The sequence below is a fragment of the Monodon monoceros genome, unplaced genomic scaffold, assembly GCF_005190385.1.
Source record: "Monodon monoceros isolate NGI ecotype Baffin Bay Population unplaced genomic scaffold, NGI_Narwhal_1 Super_Scaffold_6, whole genome shotgun sequence".
NCBI classification, from domain to species: Eukaryota; Metazoa; Chordata; class Mammalia; order Artiodactyla; family Monodontidae; genus Monodon; species Monodon monoceros.
The window spans coordinates 25221082-25243553 of NW_021703783.1; the positions used below are offsets into that span (position 1 = coordinate 25221082).

Below are 22472 nucleotides of genomic sequence, written 5' to 3' on the forward strand. Positions count from 1 at the left end.
CCAATATTTGTGGTTTCCACACATATACATCACCATGTGTACATGACATGCTTATCATCACCACTACATTTATAAACAATGTCAGGCATTATTAGCACCAGAATCTCTGAGGACATAAACAGTGACTGTGCTATATAGTGTTTTCATTGTTTTAATGTTTTTTATTAATTTTGTCCCAGAATCGAGTATAAATGAGCACGGTTACTGGTATGGTTTCATATAAAAAAAGGTGGTAGATGACTTCTTGGATAGCATCCTCTTGTTGCTGATTTTCTTGGCCAACCCTTAAAAGCAGTGCACTTCAGAACTTTCCCATCCCAGTTTTACAGTCCAATATGCAAAGCCAAGAATAATAAACAACAGCACCTCCATTCTGGACATAATATGAAGTCTATAAACTACAACTTGGAAAGGTGACTCATGTACAAGAGGTGCCCCAGGGAAAGAATCAGGATATGGAAAGGGATCTGTAAGAAATCTTTCGCCTCTGAAGGCTCTTCAAAAGGCACACCACTAGATGTCACTGTCCTATCACCATCCTTTGCTCAAATGTGGAAACCACCCAGGCATTACACATACCTCCATTTCCTTTAAAAAATGGGGATGGCTCAAACACATTAGCATATTTTTATCCCTCAGAGCCATACTTTTTTTTTTGTTTTTAAAGCAGCGTAGAATCAATATTTTGGTTGGTATTCTCAGGATTTCTGTTCATTCAGCCACAAGAGAGCTAATAGAAAGCCCTCCTTGAAAGAACTACACGTAGAATTAAAAACATTTACTGGACAAGAGGCTCAGATACAGCCTCACAACAGGAGCTCATGCTTCAATGTGCTCTTAGATGAGCAAAATGAATGGGATAAATGGTTCATTTCCCTAACTTTACATAGACGACTTTCTGTTGGGTGAATAACCTCCCTTTCTGTCCTTTTATTTTGGCTGAAGGAAAGGAAAATGTCAGAGGGAAGGCCATACTTTCATGGTTTAGTAATCATGAGACTCAAATGATTTTTGAAACCGAAAGCAGAAGAGGTTAGTGCAAGATGTTATTTTAGGCCCCAGAGGCTACTTTCATTTCTTTCACTGACAGGATTAGAAAAGCTACCGAAAAAGGCCTGTTTAAGGTCAGCAGTTCTGTGGCTGCAAAGGGCTCACAGATGCACAACAATGATTTCATAAAGTAGAAAAAGAGCAATATTATTAAACTCAGAATATTTATTTCATGAAGTATTTCGATTCCTCTAACTGAAAGAGTTCCTCAGATGAAGAGAAATCTGCATATATGGGGAGGAACCTAGGATCCTAACTCTTCTCTTTCAAAACTGTACATAACACCTTAGTTTCTAGTAAACTAATAGTAGCTTAAAAGATAATACAGGTTGTCCCAATAACCATTCCAACTCCATTTTCCCCTTGTCTGCCTCTACCAGAGACTTCGAAGGCCAAAACCTACACAACTGTGCCCAGTGAAATATTGGTGATATTTATTGAGATTTCTTAGAAAACTATGTTTTTCTAGCACAGATTCTAACCCCTCTTCCTTGGCACTCCTTCCCTCTTTGGGCTGGAGGGTAGACTGAGAACAGCCATCGCTGGAGGCGATTAGCACGCACTGATAACTGTCAAAGAGCCTGGGTCCGTGATAGCACTGTGGACTGCCTACCCCAAGACTTATCACTGTGTAAGAAAATTAAAACAACCGATTTCTTTAAACCACTATTTTCCAAGTTTCTGATACTTGCAGCTGAATAAAACTGCTGATACAAGTAAAAATTCTCCAAAGTAGGGAAGGGGACGCACTGCAACAGAATAAATGCTGTAATTCAATTTATCAAAAACACATCTCCAATCATCATTTCCTCCCTCTATAGACCTACAACACCCAGCAAGATCCTGAAGTCTTTCTGAATCTTCAAAGTTTAATGATGTTCAGTTATATAAGTTTATTATCATATACTGATTCTTTGAATTTATGTGTTTCAGGTAAGATATTGGAATATTTGTTTAATAAAACATTTTTCTTTACATCCATCCCAGTTCCTACTGCAGACTGGGTTTCCTGGGAAGCAGACTCTGAGTCAGAAATTAGCATGCAGAATGTGAGGAAGAAAGCAGGATGGACTGAGGCAGAAACTGAGCTCTGATGCTGTGAGTGCTCAGCTGGTCCCACAGTGAGTTCTGGGACAGCCCATGGATCAGGCAGGGATGCTGGCCAGCTCTGGTAGGAGGGGTAGCTTCAGGTAAGGTAGTTTTCTTTGGTGAGACACTCCCCACAGGAGCTGACAGCTGAGGGTGGTCTTCCAGCAGCATCTCCGGCTGCTGGGGCACAACCTTCATTCATAAATGGAGATGGGGTAGGGCGGGGGTGGTGGTGGATGTCACAGTGTGTGACTCACTGTACTGTGATATGTCTCGTTTTAAAAACTATAAACCCTTATTCCATTAGTCATCTGAGCAACTCTTCACTTAACAGTCAATTCTCCAGACTTACTGATAGTGGTGAACACACTGGTGAAGCAGAAATAGTCCACAGCATTGAGGGAAAGAAGATGGTAAAGAAACTGCTCTCTTTCTTCTTCACAACGTAGAAAAGCATAACGTTTATAAAGCTTCCTAGGAAAGGGTAAGACAAGCACAAAATAATAGTATAGTATATTTTTCATTCTGTCTTCCACTAAAAATAAACATTTCCACTTAGACAAACTATGGGTAGAAACTTTAATCTAGAAAGAACAGACAATTCACAAAAATGAACACATATACAGTTAATAACAAATTTAAATCTATTTAGTAATTAAAGAAATAAGCTGCCATGAATCCATTTTGTGTCTCAAAGTAATAAAGATTTAAAAGTGATGACCTCTGCTGATGGGGGGTGGGGGGTGGCAGTGAATAATAAAAAGTGGAACTGAAAATTTCAGAAAAGCAATTTGTTGGTAATAATTATTTTGAACCAGTCATATTCTTTGACTCATTAATTTTACTTTAAGGGCTCAGTCCTAGGGATATAATATGAAATGTGGGCAAAGATTTACTCACAAATGTCCACTTGAATATTATTTGTAAAAGTAAAAATATATCATTGTATACCCATTAAAAATAAAGTTTAGGAAGAATTTTAACAAAAACAAAACTACTACTCCCAAAAATAATAAATAACTTTTTATTAAGCACTTACATTTAAGCATTTTCCAAGTATTTTAAAATTATTAATATATTTAATTCTCGTGACCACGAGAGGTAAGTCTATTAGCATTCTCCTTTTATAGATGAGGAAAACAGAGATACAGTGAAGTTAAGTATCTTGTCTAAGGCTATTCAAATAGTGCATAGTAAAGGTAGTATTTGAACACAGGCATTCAGATTTCAGAGGCTAAATCCTTACGATATAGAAAATGTTATGGTATAATATTAAGCCAAAAAAAGATGATGCTGAATTGCAAATAGAGTATAATCTTAACTAAGAGAACATGTACAGAAGTACAGAAGAAAACATGTGAAATACTTAGTAGTCACCTTTATGTAGTAAGATTTTAAATGATTATCATTTTCTTCTTTGTACTTTGGCCACAAAGGGCAAGTGACTTATGGGTGGGGATAAGGTGTGGGGAGAGTAATCAGTTTTAAGAGAACAAGGTCAGGTTCACAGACTGTACTTCACATCACGCACTCTTTATCAAACCTATTCTTTGGACATTAAGACTCATCCTAAAATGCTCCAGAGAGTAACTTAACCCAACAGTGATATGTACAAATGCAAAATCACAAAAAGAATTGGGTTTTGGTGGCATTCCAACACTGTCACGTTTGAGGTCTCTGTTGAATTCTTTGCATACCTTTGGTCTAGAGAGCTCAAAGTCCTCAACCTTCAAACTAGTTCTACTATACATATTAGCTGGATGACGCATTTCATCCAAGGTTTCTTGATGGGGTAAAGGGAAACTATCAAAACAGTTAACAATTAACTAATATGCACTTGACTGGTTTCCTGGCTCTAAACTACTAAATGTAAGTATTAGCAAGACTCTCAGAGAAGCCCTTTCCTGTGGACCTTTTTATTTTTTTACCACTCCTGGTTTTGTTGTGACCTTTACAATATGATATATGGTTTACATAAATTCCACCCATCTTTTGGATGTTACTCTCAGCTGTGGGACTATTAGCTTTTGTTCTGAACAGAGTAGCACAATCTGCCCCTTGGCTCTGAAATCTGTACCCTCCCAGATATAATCAAATAGGAGGTCATGACACAGAGTTTCTGAAGCATGTGCCTGTTAGAAAGGAAGAGTTCATGTGCAGAGGAGTCAGCAACTCAGGCTGAAGAAACCAGCGTGTCAGCCTATGCAATGTATGTTGTAAGCACACAGGTCACAGAAACAGAAATGCCTCAAGAGGCCATCTCTTACTTTGTGAGCAGTTGGTTAGAGAGCAACTGCTTGAGATGCTGGGACAAGAGCTTCTTTTCTAGAGACAATCTTATCCATGCTCGAGCTCGTCCGACATCAGTCTTGATCTCACTCATGTTTTGAATATGCCTAAAGAATAGTAAAACAGCAAAGATGTAAATCCTAAGGCTAACCTTGAACTGGAAAAGAAATGAAGAGTTACAGCACCTTGCACAGAAAAGTTATTTTGTACTTAGAGGAAGCAACAGGCAACACACAATTTATGTTGATTAAACTTCAAGTGTTCCACCTGAATCACGAAATTAGTCCAACATCAGAATTACCATTACAACACGAGCACACAGGCAATATCCTAAGATAAAGCATTTAACACTCATTCACACTTTCAGGTTTTATTTATTCTTGTTTCAGGCTCATAGATACCTATAAACGGGCACTTGCTTATTCCTGACACTCAGAAAAATAAAAGCAATAAAACAGGCTGAATATTCAAGTTCTTATTCAGAATAATTGTTCTACAGTTGAAGTATCTGCTACAACTTTAATCCACTGAATCGTTTTTCAAATTGCCCTGACAACATATGGAAAATATGAAATCGCATTTTCTATGGCATTAGAATACAAGCTGTACTATACTAATAAATTCAAAATTCTTAAAAATTTGAGAGACTTAGGAAATTGTGTGGCCACAAACAAACTGTGTGGTCAACCCCCAAATGAATGTTACATATATGTATATATTAGTATTCTGTGTAGAAGTTGATGCCATACCCAGCAGGACTGAATTTATCTAATGATTCTCCTCCTAAGGAGAAAGAAGGATTGAGCAGGAAGGACAAGCCTAAGGGACAGGATAATTATAGAACCACTACAATGACTCACTGAAAAGTCTTTGTGATTGTGACCCACCAACCCTTCCTTTGATTTTTTTTTTTTTAATGTACAGAATGACTCATCTCAGCTGTAATAAATATTGCAACAAACCCTTTTCTCTGATGATTCCAAGCATTCAGAGTAAGGAATATCCTCCCAGTAAAACACGCACATTCTCTTTTCCCCCCCCGTTTTATTGAGGTATAATTGATACACGGCACTGTATAAGTTTAAGGTGTACAACATAATGATTTGACTTATACAGATCATGAGGCCTATCACTTCCCCTCCCTGTGGCTCCTAACTCCAGGCCTCTGGAAGAAGCCAGGATAGATGAAGAGCCACTCTCCTTCCTTCCACTGGGGCTCAGTCTTGTGGACAGAAGCTGGCTCAGTGGTGGCTGGGGATGGTCACAGCACGACTCTCCAAGGCTTGGTGGTTGAGGAATGTAGCTGGGCCCAAGGCAGCAGTGGCACAGGGTGGCCTAGGCCCGGGGCTGGTAATGTGAGGCTGACGTTTATGGTCCCGAAGTCCTCCTGAAGTGGGGTCAGACAGTGGGAAGGACAGAGAGACAGGGCCAAGGTGGGTGGGAGTGGGGACCAGGTGCTCAGGGCTCAGAGCTTGTGGGAGTTCACCCCTTGCAGGTCCCCTTGTATGGGAAGCCCACTCTCTTCATCAGCTCATTTGCCTCTGTGGGGCCTCAGCTGCTGTAGATGTAGGGGATGGGCTGGGGCTACTCCCATTCGATCTGGCGCAGCAGTGGTGTGAAGATGCACCAGGCCTGCTGGAGCTCATCACTGCACATAAAGTGCGTCTGGCTCCCAAAGAAGATGTCCAGGATGAGGCGCTCATATGCATCTGGGAGCTTCACGTTCTTGTATCTGCTGCCATAGGTCAGGTTCAGCATCGACTCCTCATGGTTGAAGAACATGCTGGGCTTCTTGGTCATCATCTTGGTGTACATGGCCTCGTTGGGCTGCACGCGGATCGCCAGCTTGCTGTGCTTGCACTGCTGCTGGAAGATGTCACCGGCCACGTCTCGGAACTGCAGAGGCACCTCAGCTTTGTGCTCATTCAGGGCTTTGCTGTAGCGCAAGATGAAGGGCACCTGTCCCACCTCTCGTTCCCCACGTAGAGGATGACAGCTGCAAAGGTGGCAGTGGTGGAGCCGCAGGGCACCATGGGGTCGTCCAGGTACGCTTTGGTGGCCTCACCTTCTCCGTTGGGGTTCCCCACGTACTGGCCCAGGACCACATTGCTCGCCTGCACCTCTGAGATACATTTCAACATCCTGACCTCTCATCACGGACGTCATCTGAGTCGGTGGAGACGGGCTTCTCCATGGTCACCAGACACACCATCTGCAGGATCTGACTTTCCATCACATCTCAGAGGATCCCAAAGTCATTGAAGTAGCCCCAGCAGCCCTCAGTGCCAAAGGACTCCTTGAAGGTGAGAATGACGTAGGACATGTTGTCACAGTTCCAGATGGGGCCGAAGATCCTGTTGGCAAACCTCAGAACCATGAGGTTCTGGGCCATCTCCTTGCCCATGTAGTGGTCGATGCGGCAGATTTGGTCCTCGTGAAACAGGGAGGAAATGTGGTTGGAACTCTGCAGGTTCCTCCCAAAGGGCTTCTCCATAATGATACAGTTCCAGCCTATCTGGCTCATGCAGGTCTTGTGGATGTTCTTGGTGACAGCCTCATAGGCTTTGCGGGGAAAGGCCAGGCAGAAGAGGCGGTTGGCTTACGTACCCTGGTGGAGGGTGTTCATGTGGCTGTTGAGGCGCTCATAGGAGGCTGCATCATCATAATGGCCAGTCACATAAGAGTTGCGGGCAAAGAACTCCTCCAGCTTGGGCTTCTCCTCTGGGGTAGCTTTGATGAATAGCTCGCTCCACTTGCGTGTATTGGCCACTGTGAGGTGGGAGAGGGCGTAGCCCGTGATGAAGGTATCTTCTGGCAGAAGGCCACCCCAGAACAGCCACCAGATGGTGGCGTAGATCTTCCTCTTGGCCAGGTTGCTGGATGCGCCCATGATGATGAAAATATGTGTATCAAACTGGTGGAAGGAATCACTGTGGTACAGCTCTTCCCGTAGTATCCCACACACCTGGGTCTGGTTCAGAGCCACCTGCTCTGCCATGATGCTCTCTGTGCTGGTTGCCGGGCTGCGGGTCACCTGTGGTCCCCAGCACTGCTGTTCCATGTCCTGGATGCCTCGTGAGTGCCCGTACATCTCCATAATGTTCACGCAGGTCCACATCCCCGACCCACCCTGCCCCCGCAATTTGGCTTTCTCGCCAGCCCTGGGCAGAAGGGCTCCACTTCTGCAGTGTGGTCATGCCCCTCGACCCCATTTGTAGGCAGGCCTTCTGCAGCCCCACCCCCACACCTCCTCACCCCCTGGCCATTGGTCACCTGCTCAGGTCAAACCAGCCCCATTAGGCAGCCTCGTTGTGGCTCCTCCCCCAGCAGGGGCAGGGTGGCTCGTCTGGCTGCTCGGGCTTCCCGTCTGGGGCAGCCTCCCTTGCGTCTGATCAAACACTCTCAATAAAATGTAAAGCATTATCACATCACACAAGTGAGGCTTAAAGAGATGGCTTAAAAACAAGTCAGAATGAGGAAATAAAAGAAAATTCTGTTGCCGTTTTGTTAACCAACCTCACCTCTAAGAATTTTTTTCAGAAATTATGACAGACAATTTATCTTTAAAGGGCTAATACCATTACACACGGTCGTGAACGGAGAAAGCTGGTGTCAGGCAAGTTCCGCTTAGACCCTGGTTCTGGTGGTGGCGGCAGTGGTGGGATGACCCACACGGGCACCTCCAAAATGAGCCTAGGAAACAGCACTGGCTGTTCCTCAACTACTGACATTGCCCAAATGATGACACAGTTGACTAAAAGCAACAAGGGGGAAATGCTCAGGTATTTACCACTTAAAGTTCCACAGTATGTACAAGGTCCCCCCATGAGTGCAGTGCCAGGTTAGAGCTCACATGATCCAGGAATACCAAGTTGATCAAAGTGTATCCACCAGAAATGAATCTATATGAGGTTTGGTAAGTACGTATGTTGTATAATCTTTCCCTAAGTGTTCTTCCTACTCTAAAACAGTAAAGTCTACTGAAATTAGTTTCATGCTGGTCGTAAGTATCTGGAGACATGACAGGTGAAGAATGTCAAAATGGGAAATAAGTATTTGAAAAACAATGTTATGTTAAAGGAAAATGGGAAGGATTGGAATACATAAAGTGAAACCTCTTTTATTTAGGTGGCTATCAGCACTCCCATCATAAAAATGTTTGCACTAATTTTTGTTTGTTTGTTTTTTTGTGTTCTTTTTGGCAGGAAGCATGGGAATCAGAAGATGAGGCCACCAGATTCTTCTCCTCAAGCCCCTTGTTCACTGGCACCAGGGAAATTACTCTGCCTAAAATATTGCCTCCTAATGTAATTCCTTTGTCCCAGAATATTCAAAAGCTCACGGGATATAGCCTGAACTGCTCAGGCCTGCATTCAAGGCCCATTACCCCTTGGCCTCAACATATTTTCCTATTAAAAAATTCTATTCCAAGCAGTTAACTTATAAGACTCTGTATTTTATTACCTGAAGTACTTATTCTCTTCTAGCTTCCTTATTTGATTCTATTCATGTTTGAAATCCCAGCTCCTAGAAAGTTTTCCTTGACCATGACAGCCTTCAATGACCTCTCTAATTTACGGAATTCTATAGTCTGATTTGCATTTATTGTGCATTACTACTTTTATCATTTTTTCTTCGTATACATTTTTCTCAGCTTGACAAAAGCTCCCTGAGAATGAGGAGCCCAATACTTCTTACTAGCCTTGAATCCTTCTTTGCTCCCTCTAGGGCCTAGTGTATATAAAATGCTAAAAAAATTCTGTTGCTTTGTAAATCTATATCTAATTTTATCCTTTAAAACAATTTTATGTGTTGTGTTATTCAACTTTAAATCTATTAAAATTTTTTCTGTGTAGTTATACGATTTGAATCTTTTTTTTTTTTTTTTTTGCAGTACGCGGGCCTCTCACTGTTGTGGCCTCTCCCATTGCGGAGCACAGGCTCCGGACGCACAGGCTCAGCGGCCATGGCTCACGGGCCCAGCTGCTCCGCGGCATGTGGGATCCTCCTGGACCAGGGCACGAACCCACGTCCCCTGTATCGGCAGGTGGACTCTCAACCACTGCACCACCAGGGAAGCCCCCATTTGAATCTTTTTAATTGGAATAATTTATTATAGGTAATTACAATGATACTCAGCATAGTATTATACAAGTATTACTTCTAAAATAGATCCTGGGGACTTCCCTGGTGGCACAGTGGTTGGGAGTCCACCTGCCGATGCAGGGGACACGGGTTTGATCCCTGGTCCGGGAGGATCCCACATGCCGCGGAGCAGCTGGGCCCGTGTGCCACAACTACTGAGCCTGTACTCTACAGCCCACAAGCCACAACTACTGAGGCCACGTGCCACAACTACTGAGCCCATGCGCCTCAACTATTGAGGCGCACGTACTCTAGGGCCCGCATGCTGCAACTACTGAGCCCGCATGCTGCAACTACTGAAGCCCGTGTGCTTAGAGCCCATGCTCCGCAATAAGAGAAGCCACTGCAATGAGAAGTCCACGCACTGCAATGAAGAGTACACCCTACTCGGTGCAACTAGAGGAAGCCCGTGCACAGCAACGAAGACCCAATGCAGCCAAAAATAAAAATTAAAATAAAATAGATCCTGTTAATTCACAGAAAAGCAAACATGGTGTGGTTTAAATAGCTTATTTATTTGATTTGTTTCCAACTCTGGTACAAAGCTTTCTAGTTTTTATGTATTCTGCCTTATCTGATTGTCACAATAACTAGTGAGAGGGAGACCATCATTATTTCACTTCAAAAATGAGTAAACTGAGATTCATCAAGACTAAGTGACCCACCCAAGGTCACAGAAATAGTACATATTCTAGAGATGCCACCCATTTTTTACCAATCATTTCTTCCTGGTACTCACATTCTTGGAGTAGCTCTCCTTCTACAGACCCAGAAGAACCAGAAGCAACAACTTCAGGTACCACCATGACGATGCTCCTTATCCTTCAGCTAGAACTGAATGGATAAGCAGCATCTGCCTGATCTAAGCTGAGCCAATCAGATTTTCTCTCAGAAACTGGAAATTAGTACACTGAAAAACCAAGTTCGTTTTTGTTGAATGCTTAAATAAGGGATGTTAAGGCCAGGGCTTGGGAGAGCATGTTCACAGTAAAGCAGAAAAGGAGGGAAAGGGACAGAGGGGAGAAGAAGCAGCAGAAGTGGAGGGAAAAGCAGGGACAATTTGCTTCTTCTGAGATGGAGAGTAACCTTGGACAAAACTGTTTCCAATCCAGCCACAGTTCTTGTGCTTGGATTCTGGAAAATACCCTCATGTATCTCCCATAAATCCTCCTTTCTGCTGAAGCTAGTTTGAACGGGCTTCTGTTCCCTAAAACTGAATGATTCCTGAGAGTGGCAGCAACTAAATTTGAATCCACATTTCCTGAGTCCAAAACTGGTGCTTATTTCACTGTATCACCAATGAAACACAATAATATTTATTAGAGAGATTAAGGAATTAGCCAATTTTAGTGTGAGCCCACATTCTGTATAGTCATAAAAATTCCTCAAACATTCCTTCTGAGGGTAACAAAATCAATCGTGACTATTTAACTTTAGTGTAGAATAAAGCCAGATGCTCACAGCTCATATGCAGACATTAGTTATAAAAAGATAAAGTGAGTAGCCAATTTACCCTCAAGTAATTTATTCCCATCGTAAACCAGATATTTCTAGGGTTTACTCAGATATCCTGTTCATTTGTTTACATATTCAGAATATCTATACTTGGATTATAGTACTCACAATCTCCTCAATCATGTAATGTTCTACTATGCCCCTCATTATTAATTGCATTTTGTCATTAAGAATAAAAGTTGGGGAACTTCTCTGGTGGCGCAGTGGTTAGCAATCCGCCTGCCAATTCTGGGGACACGGGTTCGAACCCTGGTCTGGGAAGATCCCACATGCCGCGGAGCAACTAAGCCTGTGTGCCACAACTACTGAGCCTGCACTCTAGAGCCCGAGAGCCACAACTACTGAGCCCGTGTGCCTAGAACCTGTGCTCCGCAACAAGAGAAGCCACTGCAATGAGAAGCCCGCATACCGCAATGAAGAGTAGCCCCTGCTCACAGCAACTAGAGAAAGCCCGTGCTAGTTTGAATGGCTAGATGATATATGCACAGCTACTCTGGAAAGAAATTGGTAATAATGGTAACGGCATGGTAATACTCCTCTTTTATAAGTAGACAACGACTTGTACAATTATTAATATTTACTGTCCCAAGCCTTTCTCTTTGGAAGAAAAGAATCATTCTATAACTGACAGTATGGTGATACTTGGCATCTATGAAGGTCCTGGGGAGTTGTCAGAGATAACAGGGGATAGCCTGTAGACATGTCTGGACTCATGCCAGCTGCTAAGCAATCTGGTACCAAGACACTTGACAACTATGAGGACTCAAAGTCTCTACACTGCCAGTGGCTTTGCTTCAAGAGAGAAATGTGGGAAACAGGAGGTACTGTCAGGGAATGTGCCCCACAGAATGTGTGAACTCAGATATCTTTGCTACCTAATCTTTAAAAAACAAGTTTTTAAGTGCCCATAGTGAAAGAAACAGAAGTTTAGAAATATTACTTGGGTGTTTCTCTTTAAGGAAAAGCATCTACATCAACTATCACGCTAGCAACTAGGGATTACAATGAAGTACTTGCCAAGAACTTGGAAACAGAAATAAGCCCGTGCACTGAGAGTTAAAGTAAACGTATCAAGAATAAGAACAACAATACATATAAAGTTATCTTAAAGAGGCAGAATGAAGCAGAGAAAAGGGAGAGAGAACCACAGGCAGTGTTTCTGCAGGGCCTTTCTGAGATGACATCAGTCCCCTTAGTATGAGGATCAATGGCATGGAGCTGGGTGATCAGGCATCCATATCTCTGCTCCTGAGGACAGCAAGTAGACTTCTGATTTTGATCTAGCTTCCAGGCAGAGCCTATCTTTATCAATGAAAGAATATCCAGTCCTGGGGCTTCCCTGGTGGTGCAGTGGTTGAGAGTCCGCCTGCTGATGCAGGGGACACGGGTTCATGCCCCGGTCCGGGAAGATCCCACATGCTGCGGAGCGGCTGGGCCCGTGAGCCATGGCCGCTGAGCCTGCACGTCCGGAGCCTATGCTCCACAATGGGAGAGGCCACAACAGTGAGAGGCCCGCGTACCGCAAAAAAAAAAAAAAAAAAAAAAGAATATCAAGTCCTCTGGTTAAGGAAATAATAAATTGGTTTAACTGGCTTCCTGTGACCATGCCCTTACCTGGTCATAGATGACTAGACAAGAGTGGACAGATGACCCAAGTTCAGCCTATTATTATTATTTTTTGTATGATCAAGCAATTCCATTTTTGGGTACACACCCAAAAGAACTAAAAGCAGGAACTCAAACACGTATTTGTACACTCACATTCATAGCAGCACTATTCAAAACAGCCAAAAGGTGGAAACAACCCAAATGCCCATCGATGAATGAGTGGAATAACAAAATGTGGTATATACATACACTGGAATACTATTCAGCCTAAAAAAGTAAGGAAGTTCTGATACATGCTGTAACACGGATGAACCACAAAAATACTATGCTAAGTGAAACGAACTAGACACAAAAAGCATGATTCCACTTATATGAGGTACCTAGAATAGTCAAATTCACAGTGACAGGAAATAGAACAGTGGTTACCAGGGGCTTGAGGAGCTATTGTTTAATGGGTACAGAGTTTCAGTTTACAATGACAATAAGTTCTGGAGATGGACAGAGGTAACGGTTGTACTACTGCAAATGTACTTAATGCCACTGACTATACACATAAAAATGGTTAAAATGGTAAATTTTATGAGATATATATTTTACCCCATTTTTTTAAAAAGCCATAGAAAAATGTTAGTGGTAGAATCTAGGTTGTGGGTATATGGATGCATTCATTATAAAATCTTTTGACTTGGCTGTATATTTAAAATTTTTAATAATAAAATCTTAGGGAAAAACCCTAGGAAGTCAGCTTGTCTTTTCTCGGCAATGCCTTTCTACCATACTAGACACCTTTTGAAAGCAATCAACCAGTTAAGTTTTATTAAAAGTATCTATCATTTGGCTAAAACATCACTTTAGGGTACCCAGGGGTCTTTTTCAGGCAAAGTCTGAAAATTAAAAGCCAAAGTAACCCTTAAGCGAGAAGTCATAGGAAATCAACTTTTTGTTGAGTATCCTGAACAAATATAGACTATTCAAGGTTATACTAAATTATATTTAGGGTGATGTGCACCCATACACTACTGCCAACTTGTTTGTGCCTAGTCACACCTGGCATTTTTTCTGATGACAAGGCAAAGGCTGAGAACTTGAATCTAGTTAGAAAGAGACATGAACTGTGTCAGGAAACCTTAATTCTAGTTCCATTTCTGCTGTTAGTTGGCTATATATATGGTCTTAGACTTTATCTGCCTGCGCCTGAGTTTCCACATATATAAAAGGAAGAAGCTAAGCAATATGACTTCTCAAGTTTCTTCTATATTCTAAATTTTAAATTGATTAGTAAAAAGTACCTCAGCAATCACCACCTTTCTAAATCTTCAAAACTGTAACCAATGTAATTCAGTAACAGTTTGGCTATAAGGAGATATATATATATATATATATATATATATGTGTGTGTGTATATATATACACATGTATATATGTTAAACACACACACACACACATACACATGGACACACACACACATTCTCTTACCCACACTCAAAGAGATTAAAATATGGCAAATCCTTCATCTAACAAATATTAATTGAGCACCAATTATGTGCCACTCTGTTAACACTAACTTGCAATTCAACAGTTTCACATGTCAGATAGATTCTCTTCTCTCATGAAGTTCATAAGTAGCATTAGAAAAACAAACAAGCAAATAAGTGCTATTATGCAAAGAATTAAAATAAGGGAATTTGAGAGCCTGCATGCGGCAACTAAGGAGACTATGAGCTACAACTAAGGAGCCTGACTGCCACAACTAAGGAGCCCGGCTGCTGCAACTAAGACCCAGCGCAACCAAATAAATAAATAAATATTTTTTAAAAAAATAGGGGAATTTGAAAGAGAGTGACTGGATTGCTGCTGTAGACCAGGTGGTCAGGGATGGCTAGTGGGAGGAAGTGACATTTGAACCAAGAGGCAAATGACAAGAAGGGCCTTAGCTGTGGAGATTCTATGGGGGTAGGACTCAGGGAAAAGCTATCAGGTGAAGGGAACGGGTAAAGAAGGCCCCAGGGCAGGAAACAAGTTTGGCATGCTGGAGGAAATAAAGAAGAGAGAGTGATAGGAAATAATACTGCAGTCAGACAGGCGTCAGATCAAGTAGGGCCCTGCCAGTCAGGGTAAGTGATTTGCACTTTATTCTAGGATCACCATATTAGCAGTGAGGAGGATGAATTACAGTAGGGCAAGCACTGAAATATGCGGACCATGATGTAATCCAGGAGAGAAATTTTAGGGGCTTAGACTAGAGAGGTGACAGCTCACTGATCTAACATTCAAAGGAAGAGGTGAGCAGCAGTTGTACCAAGAATTATACCCCTGGATAATAAGCTATCTACTCCTGGGACTTCCCTGGTGGTCCAGTGGCTAAGACTCTGTGCTCCCAATGCAGGGGGCCCGGGTTCAATCCTTGGTCAGGGAACTAGATCCCACATGCCAGAACTAAGCCTTTGCATGCCACAACTAAAAATCCCATGTGCTGCAACTAAAGATCCCACATGACACAACGAAGATCACTGGTGCCTCAACTAAGACCTGACACAGCCAAAAAAATTTTAAAAACAACAGGGACTTCCCTGGTGGCGCAGTGGTTAAGAATCTGCCTGCCAACGCAGGGGACATGGGTTTGAGCCCTGGTCCAGGAAGATCCCACATGCTGCGGAGCAACTAAGCCCGTGTGCCACAACTACTGAGCCTGCGCTCTAGACCCTGCAAGCCACAACTACTGAGCTGAGCCCGCATGCCACAACTACTGAAGCCCACATGCCTAGAGCCTGTGCTCCACAACAAGAGAAGCCACCGCAACGAGAAGCTCGCGCATTGCAACGAAGAGGAGCCCCCGCTCGCCGCAACTAGAGAAAGCCCGTGCGCAGCAACGAAGACCCAACGCAGCCCAAAACAAATAAATTAATTAAAATAAATAAATTAAAAAAAAAAAAAAAAACAACCGCCAGAAAACAGTATTAAAAAAAAATAAGCTATCTACTCCATAGCTATAATAATAACAGCCCTTAGACATTTACTTTGTACCAGGCCTGGTTTAAAAAAAAAAATACGCAGGCTTCCCTGGTGGCGCAGTGGTTGAGAATCTGCCTGCCAATGCAGGGGACACGGGTTCGAGTCCTGGTTTGGGAAGATCCCACATGCCGCGGAGCAACTAGGCCCATGAGCCACAACTACTGAGCCTGCGCGTCTGGAGCCTGTGCTCTGCAACAAGAGAGGCCACGACGGTAAGAGGCCCGCGCACCATGATGAAGAGCGGCCCCCGCTCGCTGCAACTAGTGAAAGCCCTCGCACAGAAACGAAGACCCAACACACCCAAAAGTAAATAAATAAATAAATAAATTTACTAACAAACAAACCAAAAAAAAACGCAAACACACACACATTTTTTGGAAATAATTTGATTTACAAAAATGTTCTAAAAGTAGTACACCGTATGCTAACACATATATATGGAATCTAAGAAAAAAAACCAAAAGGTCATAAAGAACCTAGGGGTAAGACAGGAATAAAGACACAGACCTGCTGAGAGAACGGACTTGAGGATATGGGGAGGGGGAAGGGTAAGCTGTGACAAAGTGAGAGAGTGGCATGGACATATATACACTACCAAACGTAAAATAGATAGCTAGTGGGAAGCAGCTGCATAGCACAGGGAGATCAGCTCGGTGCTTTGTGACCACCTAGAGGGGTGGGATAGGGAGGGTGGGAGGGAGGGAGACGCAAGAGGGAAGAGATATGGGAACATATGTATATGTGTAACTGATTCACTTTGTTATAAAGCAGAAACTAACACACCACTGTAAAGCAATTATACTCCAATAAAGATGTTAAAAATAATAATAAAAAAAATTAAAATAAAAGTAGTACAGAGTTCCTGTATACACAGCTTCCCTTAATGTTGACATCTTACATAACCAAACTAAGACATTCACATTGGTACAACACTATTAATTGAACTACAGACTGATTTCACCAGTTTTTCCACTTATGTTCTTTTTCTGTTCTAGGATCTAATCCAGCAACCCTATTGCACTTGGTTGTCACCTCCTTAGTCTCCTCCAATCCATGATATTTCCTCAGCCTTTTCATGTCTTTATGACTTTGATACTTTTGAAAAGTACTAGTCAACTATTTGTAGAATGACCCCCAATTTGGATTTTTCTCATGTTTTCTCATAGTTATATTGAGTTTATGCATTTATGGTAGGAACACTGCAGAAGTGATGTTCTCTTCTTGGTGTATCATATCGGGGGTACATTACTAGTTTTGTCTTATTACTAGTGATGTTAACCTTGATCACTTGCTTAAAGAGATGTCTGCTGGGTTTCTCCACTGTGAACTTACTATTTTTTCCTCTGCAATTAATAAATTCCTGGGGGAGGATACTTTGAGACTATGCAGATATTCTGGTTTCACCTTAGACCCTTCAACCAGTAATTTTTTTACTTCATTCTTCTACGTTTATTAATTGGAATGCTTCTGTAAAAAAGAGCTGTCCCATTGCTTTCATCTATTTATTCAATTAGAATAGGCTCTTGGATATTTATTTTATGGGTTATGCTCTATTACTACTGTTATCTATTTTGTTGCTCAAATTGTTTCAGCTTTGGCCATTTGGAGCTCTTTCAGCCTGGCTCCTATGTCTTTTTTTTTTTTTTCTATTTTTTGGCCATGCCATGTGGCATGCGGGACCTTAGTTTCCAGACCAGGCATCGAACCCACTCCCCCTGCAATGGAAGCTCAGTGTCTTAACCACTAGACTGCCAGGGATGTCCCTCCTATGTCTTTATTACCTGATCCTATACTTTCTGAGCACTTCCTTACTTTCTGGCCTTACCAAAGATGCACTAAGTTCATCCTATATTTTCCCTTCTTTAGTCCTGGAATCAACCACTTCTCTAGAAAGCCATGGTTCCTTTCATTGGAGAATGGTATCTGGAAACCAATATGTGGGCACTAGTTGTGCTCATTGTTACTAGGGTATTACTACTTTGAGGCCCTCTCAGTGGAAAGAGCTTGGAATTATACCAGCTGATTGCCAACGGTAGGAAACTGGGAGAGGTGTTGATGTGAAAGGAGTGATGGAACTGTTCTGTATCATGATTGTGTGTTTATGAAAACATATAGAACTATACACCAAAAGAGGATGAATTTTACTGTATATAAATTTAACCAAAACCCAAAACAAAAACCACTAGGATGTGGAGGGAACCTCAAACGGAATACAGGCTAACAAATAACCCTAACACTATTACAAATGAATACTACAACCACACTGAAGGGACTGGAGAAAAAAAGAACTAAACTAAGTTTTGGAAAACAGTATTTTGACTGGATACTGAAAGGCTAATGACAAAGAAAACTGGAGCTGTGCACAGCACTGAGCTTAGCTAGTAACCTTGCTCCTTACAGGGGCTGGGGTAGCAATTCCGAAAATACAGGTTGCACAAATAAGTGAATATGTTGCAGATAACGAGAGCCAGGTGTCTCATAGTTGGAGAAAAAAATTACGAATAAGGGAGAAGGCTAGAATGGTCCCTGTGGTACTGAACTGGAATCAGAGATATCATTATGAATTTATGGTCTTAAAAAAATTAACTGTGTGTATACACACTTATAAATAAATATAGAAACAGAAATAAATATAGATGTATGTGTATGCGTGAGTTCATAAACATAGATTTATTTCCAGGCCTATTTTGAGTGCTTTACACTTATTAACTCACTGAATATTTACACCAAAATTTTAAGAGAAACACTATTATTTTACAGGTGAGATAACTGGGAATATAAGGAACTACCCTTGGCTACGGAGCCTAGTGAGTGGCAGAGCTAAAATAGCAACCTTTATAGGCTGGTTCCATAGCCTGAGGTCTTAACCAGCACGCTAGACTGCCTCTTATAAAGTGAAGGGAGTTTACTGAAGCCGGACATCCCTCCCCACAAAAAACCAACAACATGAAGCAGATAAAAGTAAATAAGCAGGAAACTGGAAGGAGCGGGGCAGCCTTATGTGACGTCACCATCTCCTAATTAGGTTTCAGAAGTTTGGCCCTGAGGTCACCACTGCAAAGCTTTTGACAATCATCCCCTTAAAGTGATGGCTACTGTGAAATCACTGCAGAACAGATGTGGTTTTATGCTTCCATTAAGAGAGCTGGAGTGCATTTTCCCCTCAAAGTTACAACTATTCATCTCATGCTGACCATCAAAAGGAATCATAAGCTACATGAGGACAACTACATTTCATCTATCAAGGAGTAAGGGCATTTAAGACACAAACATAGGAATTGATTCAGATAACAAAATCCAACATTTACTGAACTCTCAGGATGACCCGAGTACTTCTTGAAACTTTTTAGTGTAATGGACTAACTAGTTTAATTCTTATGAGCTAGATAACTGTTCTTATCTCTATTTGAGAGAAGGAAAAACTGAGGCAAAGAGAAGTTGCAAAAAGTGCCTAGGATCACACAGCTAGTGTGAAGCCAGGATGTGTCACCACTGTACTATGATGCCACTCATAAAAGTTATGCTTTTCACTTGTAAGCCTCTGACAAGTCAAATAAACATCGACAGTTAACATTAAAGCACACCACAAAAGAACAATTTCAAGCGTTATAAATGTTATAACGTTCACTTTAGACCCACATATTTTAAAAGCTGACTAAAATGTACCCAAAATGTTTAAAAGAAAAAAGCCTCTGCCTTCCTCATTCAATAAATCTATTTTAGGTATGTTGATGCCTTCTAATGATTTCTAAAGCCAGTAACTGCATGTGATAATTCTCAGATTTGCATTTGCTTCAAAGAAAATCTACCTGTCAGCGATTTTTCTGCTAAGTAACCTGTCATTATTTGCAGATTTTTTGGTTTATATTTGGGGGCAGAAGGAATTCAAGGAGATTAAAAAAAAAAAAAGAAGCAGAGAAATTGTAAAATAATTTACAATTTAAAATAGGGCGATTTTAAAATTTTTAATTTAAATTTACAATTTAAATTTACAATTTAAAATAGGGCTATTTAAAAACTCAAAAAAGTTGCATTTTGCCTTTGGATTTAATGTCAGGAAAACACATAATAGTATAAAAGTAAATATAAAATAAGATTATAAAAAAGGTTTTCTTCGGAATACATAAGCAAAAAATACCATAGCCACAGTTATTTGAGCAATTTAAATGAAAGCCATAAATATTTCAAAGTTATCACCATATGCTAGCACATATATCAAATACCTCATGTCTTGGATAAGAGAGACCCTGAGTGTTGGCAACATAACTCCTGAGTCAGATTTTCTTCTTTCTGGTCCAAGGGCAACTATGTAGAAAAATATCAGCAAAGTATTAGAAAAATAACAGTAAAGACTTAAAAAAACTACATGGTTCACATTCCGTAAATAAATACTTTGAAATTATTTTGATGTGAACAAATTTTAAAGACAACAGAAAAGCTCAAATTTGTTTACCTGAATGTTCCTACTTTATTAATACAGTAAACTAGTTATTTTCTTTCTAGTTAATATGGGGCTGTATTTGAAAATTTTAAATGAATAATAAAAGCCCACTTAGCAAATAAGACAATGTGTGCACATTTTGGCCAGAAGGGCCAGTCACTTTCTAAAGTTATCATTCTAATAGGTCCAAATAATTACAGGAAAGTAATGTCTGTAAATTAACCTACTAAGTACGTGAACTATCTCTGGGCTTGTGAACTACAATCATACAAGTCCCCTTTTGAAAGAGGGTTTAAAAAGAAAAACCTAAGAGTTTGGATTCTTTAGTCTGATATAAGTTTCTACTTCAAAGTTCAGAATCCAAACTACAGTATGTTTATCATGCAAAGTGAGTAATCTTAATGGACAGTTAGAAGCATAATGTCTATGAGCCATTCTCCTATGAAGTCTGAAGAGCTAACATTTATAAAAGGAAAGATTATTCTCTTATATAGCAATGGCTAAACAATCAATTATTGGTTAATATGTTGTAGTTGGAGTGCTCAATCTCACTTTAAATGAGATGCTGTGGAGTTTTGTCCCCTTTCTTTATTTCCATTTTCCCACCTGTAAATGAAAAGTAAATTGCAACATCACACTTGGCAAATGCATTGATAAAATCAGAATTTAGAATATGGGTTTTCGTTGTATATTAAACTTGCATTTTCTCTGTTTTTAGATCCATTCTACTTCGGGGGGCTAGAATACAATATCAGAACACATAAATATACATGAAGCTGGCACTGAAGGAAGATAGGGAACATTTTGGTGGATTAGGATCTGCAAGTTTTTGGCACTTGGTGAAAGAAGCTGGGCTGATACTTGGCAGGTATAAATGAGCACTGATGGGGTTGCCAAGACAAAGAGAATGCGGCCAGACCAACCCAAAGGCAGTCCTTTTGAGGGCCTTCCCTACCAAGCAGGTAACAAATAGGGCATTTGTCTTGGCAGTTTGGGGAGGGAGTTTTCAATGGGTCACTGAAAACACTGGTTCATCTCACCGAAGACACTGTTCCAGAGACTTGCAGGGAATGTGCTGGTTGTCTTCCTGTCTGAGACTATCATCACTTAAGTGTGCTAATTAATGAAAGCACATTCCTCTTTTGGGGGAGAAAGTGAAATACCTCAGAGAATGCCTCTACACTCCAGATGATTAGACAGCATGAAAGATGGCCACACACGTAATAAGAAATGGGTTGAGGGACTTTCCTGGTGGGGCAGTGGTTAAGAATCCGCCTGCCAATGCAGGGGACACGGGTACGATCCCTGGTCCGGAAAGATCTCACATGCTGCAGAGCAATTAAGCCTGTGCGCCACAACTAGTGAGCTTGCGCTCTAGGGCCCGTGAGCCACAATTGCTGAGCCCATGTGCCCACAACAACTGAAGCCCGCACACCTAGAGCCTGTGCTCCACAACAAGAGAAGCCACAGCAATGAGAAGCGCACACACAGCAATGAAGAGTAGAGAAAGCCCGCGCATAGCAACGATGACCCAACAGACCAAAAACAGATAAATAAATGAATTAATTTTAAAAAAATGAAATGGGTTGAGAAGAGAAAAAGAAAAGATCATGAGGCAGGAGAAAGGAGCTGAGACCATAATCTGACAACTTGGCCAGAAGAAGACGTGACAATACAAGGAATCATGCCTCAGGGAGCAGAGAACAGGTGAGAGACTTAATAAAAGAGGAGTCTGACATTTAAAGAAGCAGTAGCAACCACAATGAGAGCATTCACAGGCCTAACCATGTTCTGGGAATCCTGTTTTGGAATCCTGTATTCTAGCCACCCTTCACTGATCAATATTCCTTAAACATGTGATATACTTTTTCATGTCTCCATGCAATTCGTTAAAGTCTCTGGTTCATCCTTTAGTGATTCTGTATCTTTCTCCTTGTTTATAGCCTATGTATCACTTCAGATTGAGAGCAGTATAGCTTAATGGTTAAGAACATGGCTTTCTCAAGCCCTACAGAGAACTTAATAGCTCGCTGACCTTGGGTTGGTCGTTTAACCCCTCTATGGTCTGTTTCTTCATCTGCAAATTGGGGACAGTCACAACACCTACCATATTCAAATAGATGTAAAGCACTTATAATAGTGCCTGGCATAAAGTAAGTTCTCAAAAAAAAAAAAAAAAAGGAAAGAAATTTAGCTTTAATTTTGCCTCTGTGTGAAATCTTTCCTGAATATTCTCTTTCCCCTAGGAACACTGTTGGATAAGTCATTCCCTCTCTCTCATGGGACTTGTAAAACTGAACCTCTATCACAAACTTACCACAAT

At 41.3% G+C, this 22472-nt stretch overlaps 1 protein-coding gene and 1 pseudogene across 1 annotated transcript in view; both read right to left on the minus strand.

Moving 5' to 3' along the window:
* The window catches only part of DENND5B (DENN domain containing 5B), a 99250-nt gene that overhangs the window by 13993 nt on the left and 62785 nt on the right, over window positions 1-22472 (minus strand). The window contains exons 10-12 of the mRNA XM_029206557.1: window positions 19932-20013; window positions 4407-4535; window positions 2492-2613 (exon numbers count right to left, since the gene is read on the minus strand). Of these exons, the coding sequence (XP_029062390.1) occupies window positions 2492-2613; window positions 4407-4535; window positions 19932-20013 (333 nt within the window). The remainder of the gene's footprint in view (window positions 1-2491; window positions 2614-4406; window positions 4536-19931; window positions 20014-22472) is intronic.
* LOC114885393 lies at window positions 5911-7450 on the minus strand (annotated as a pseudogene).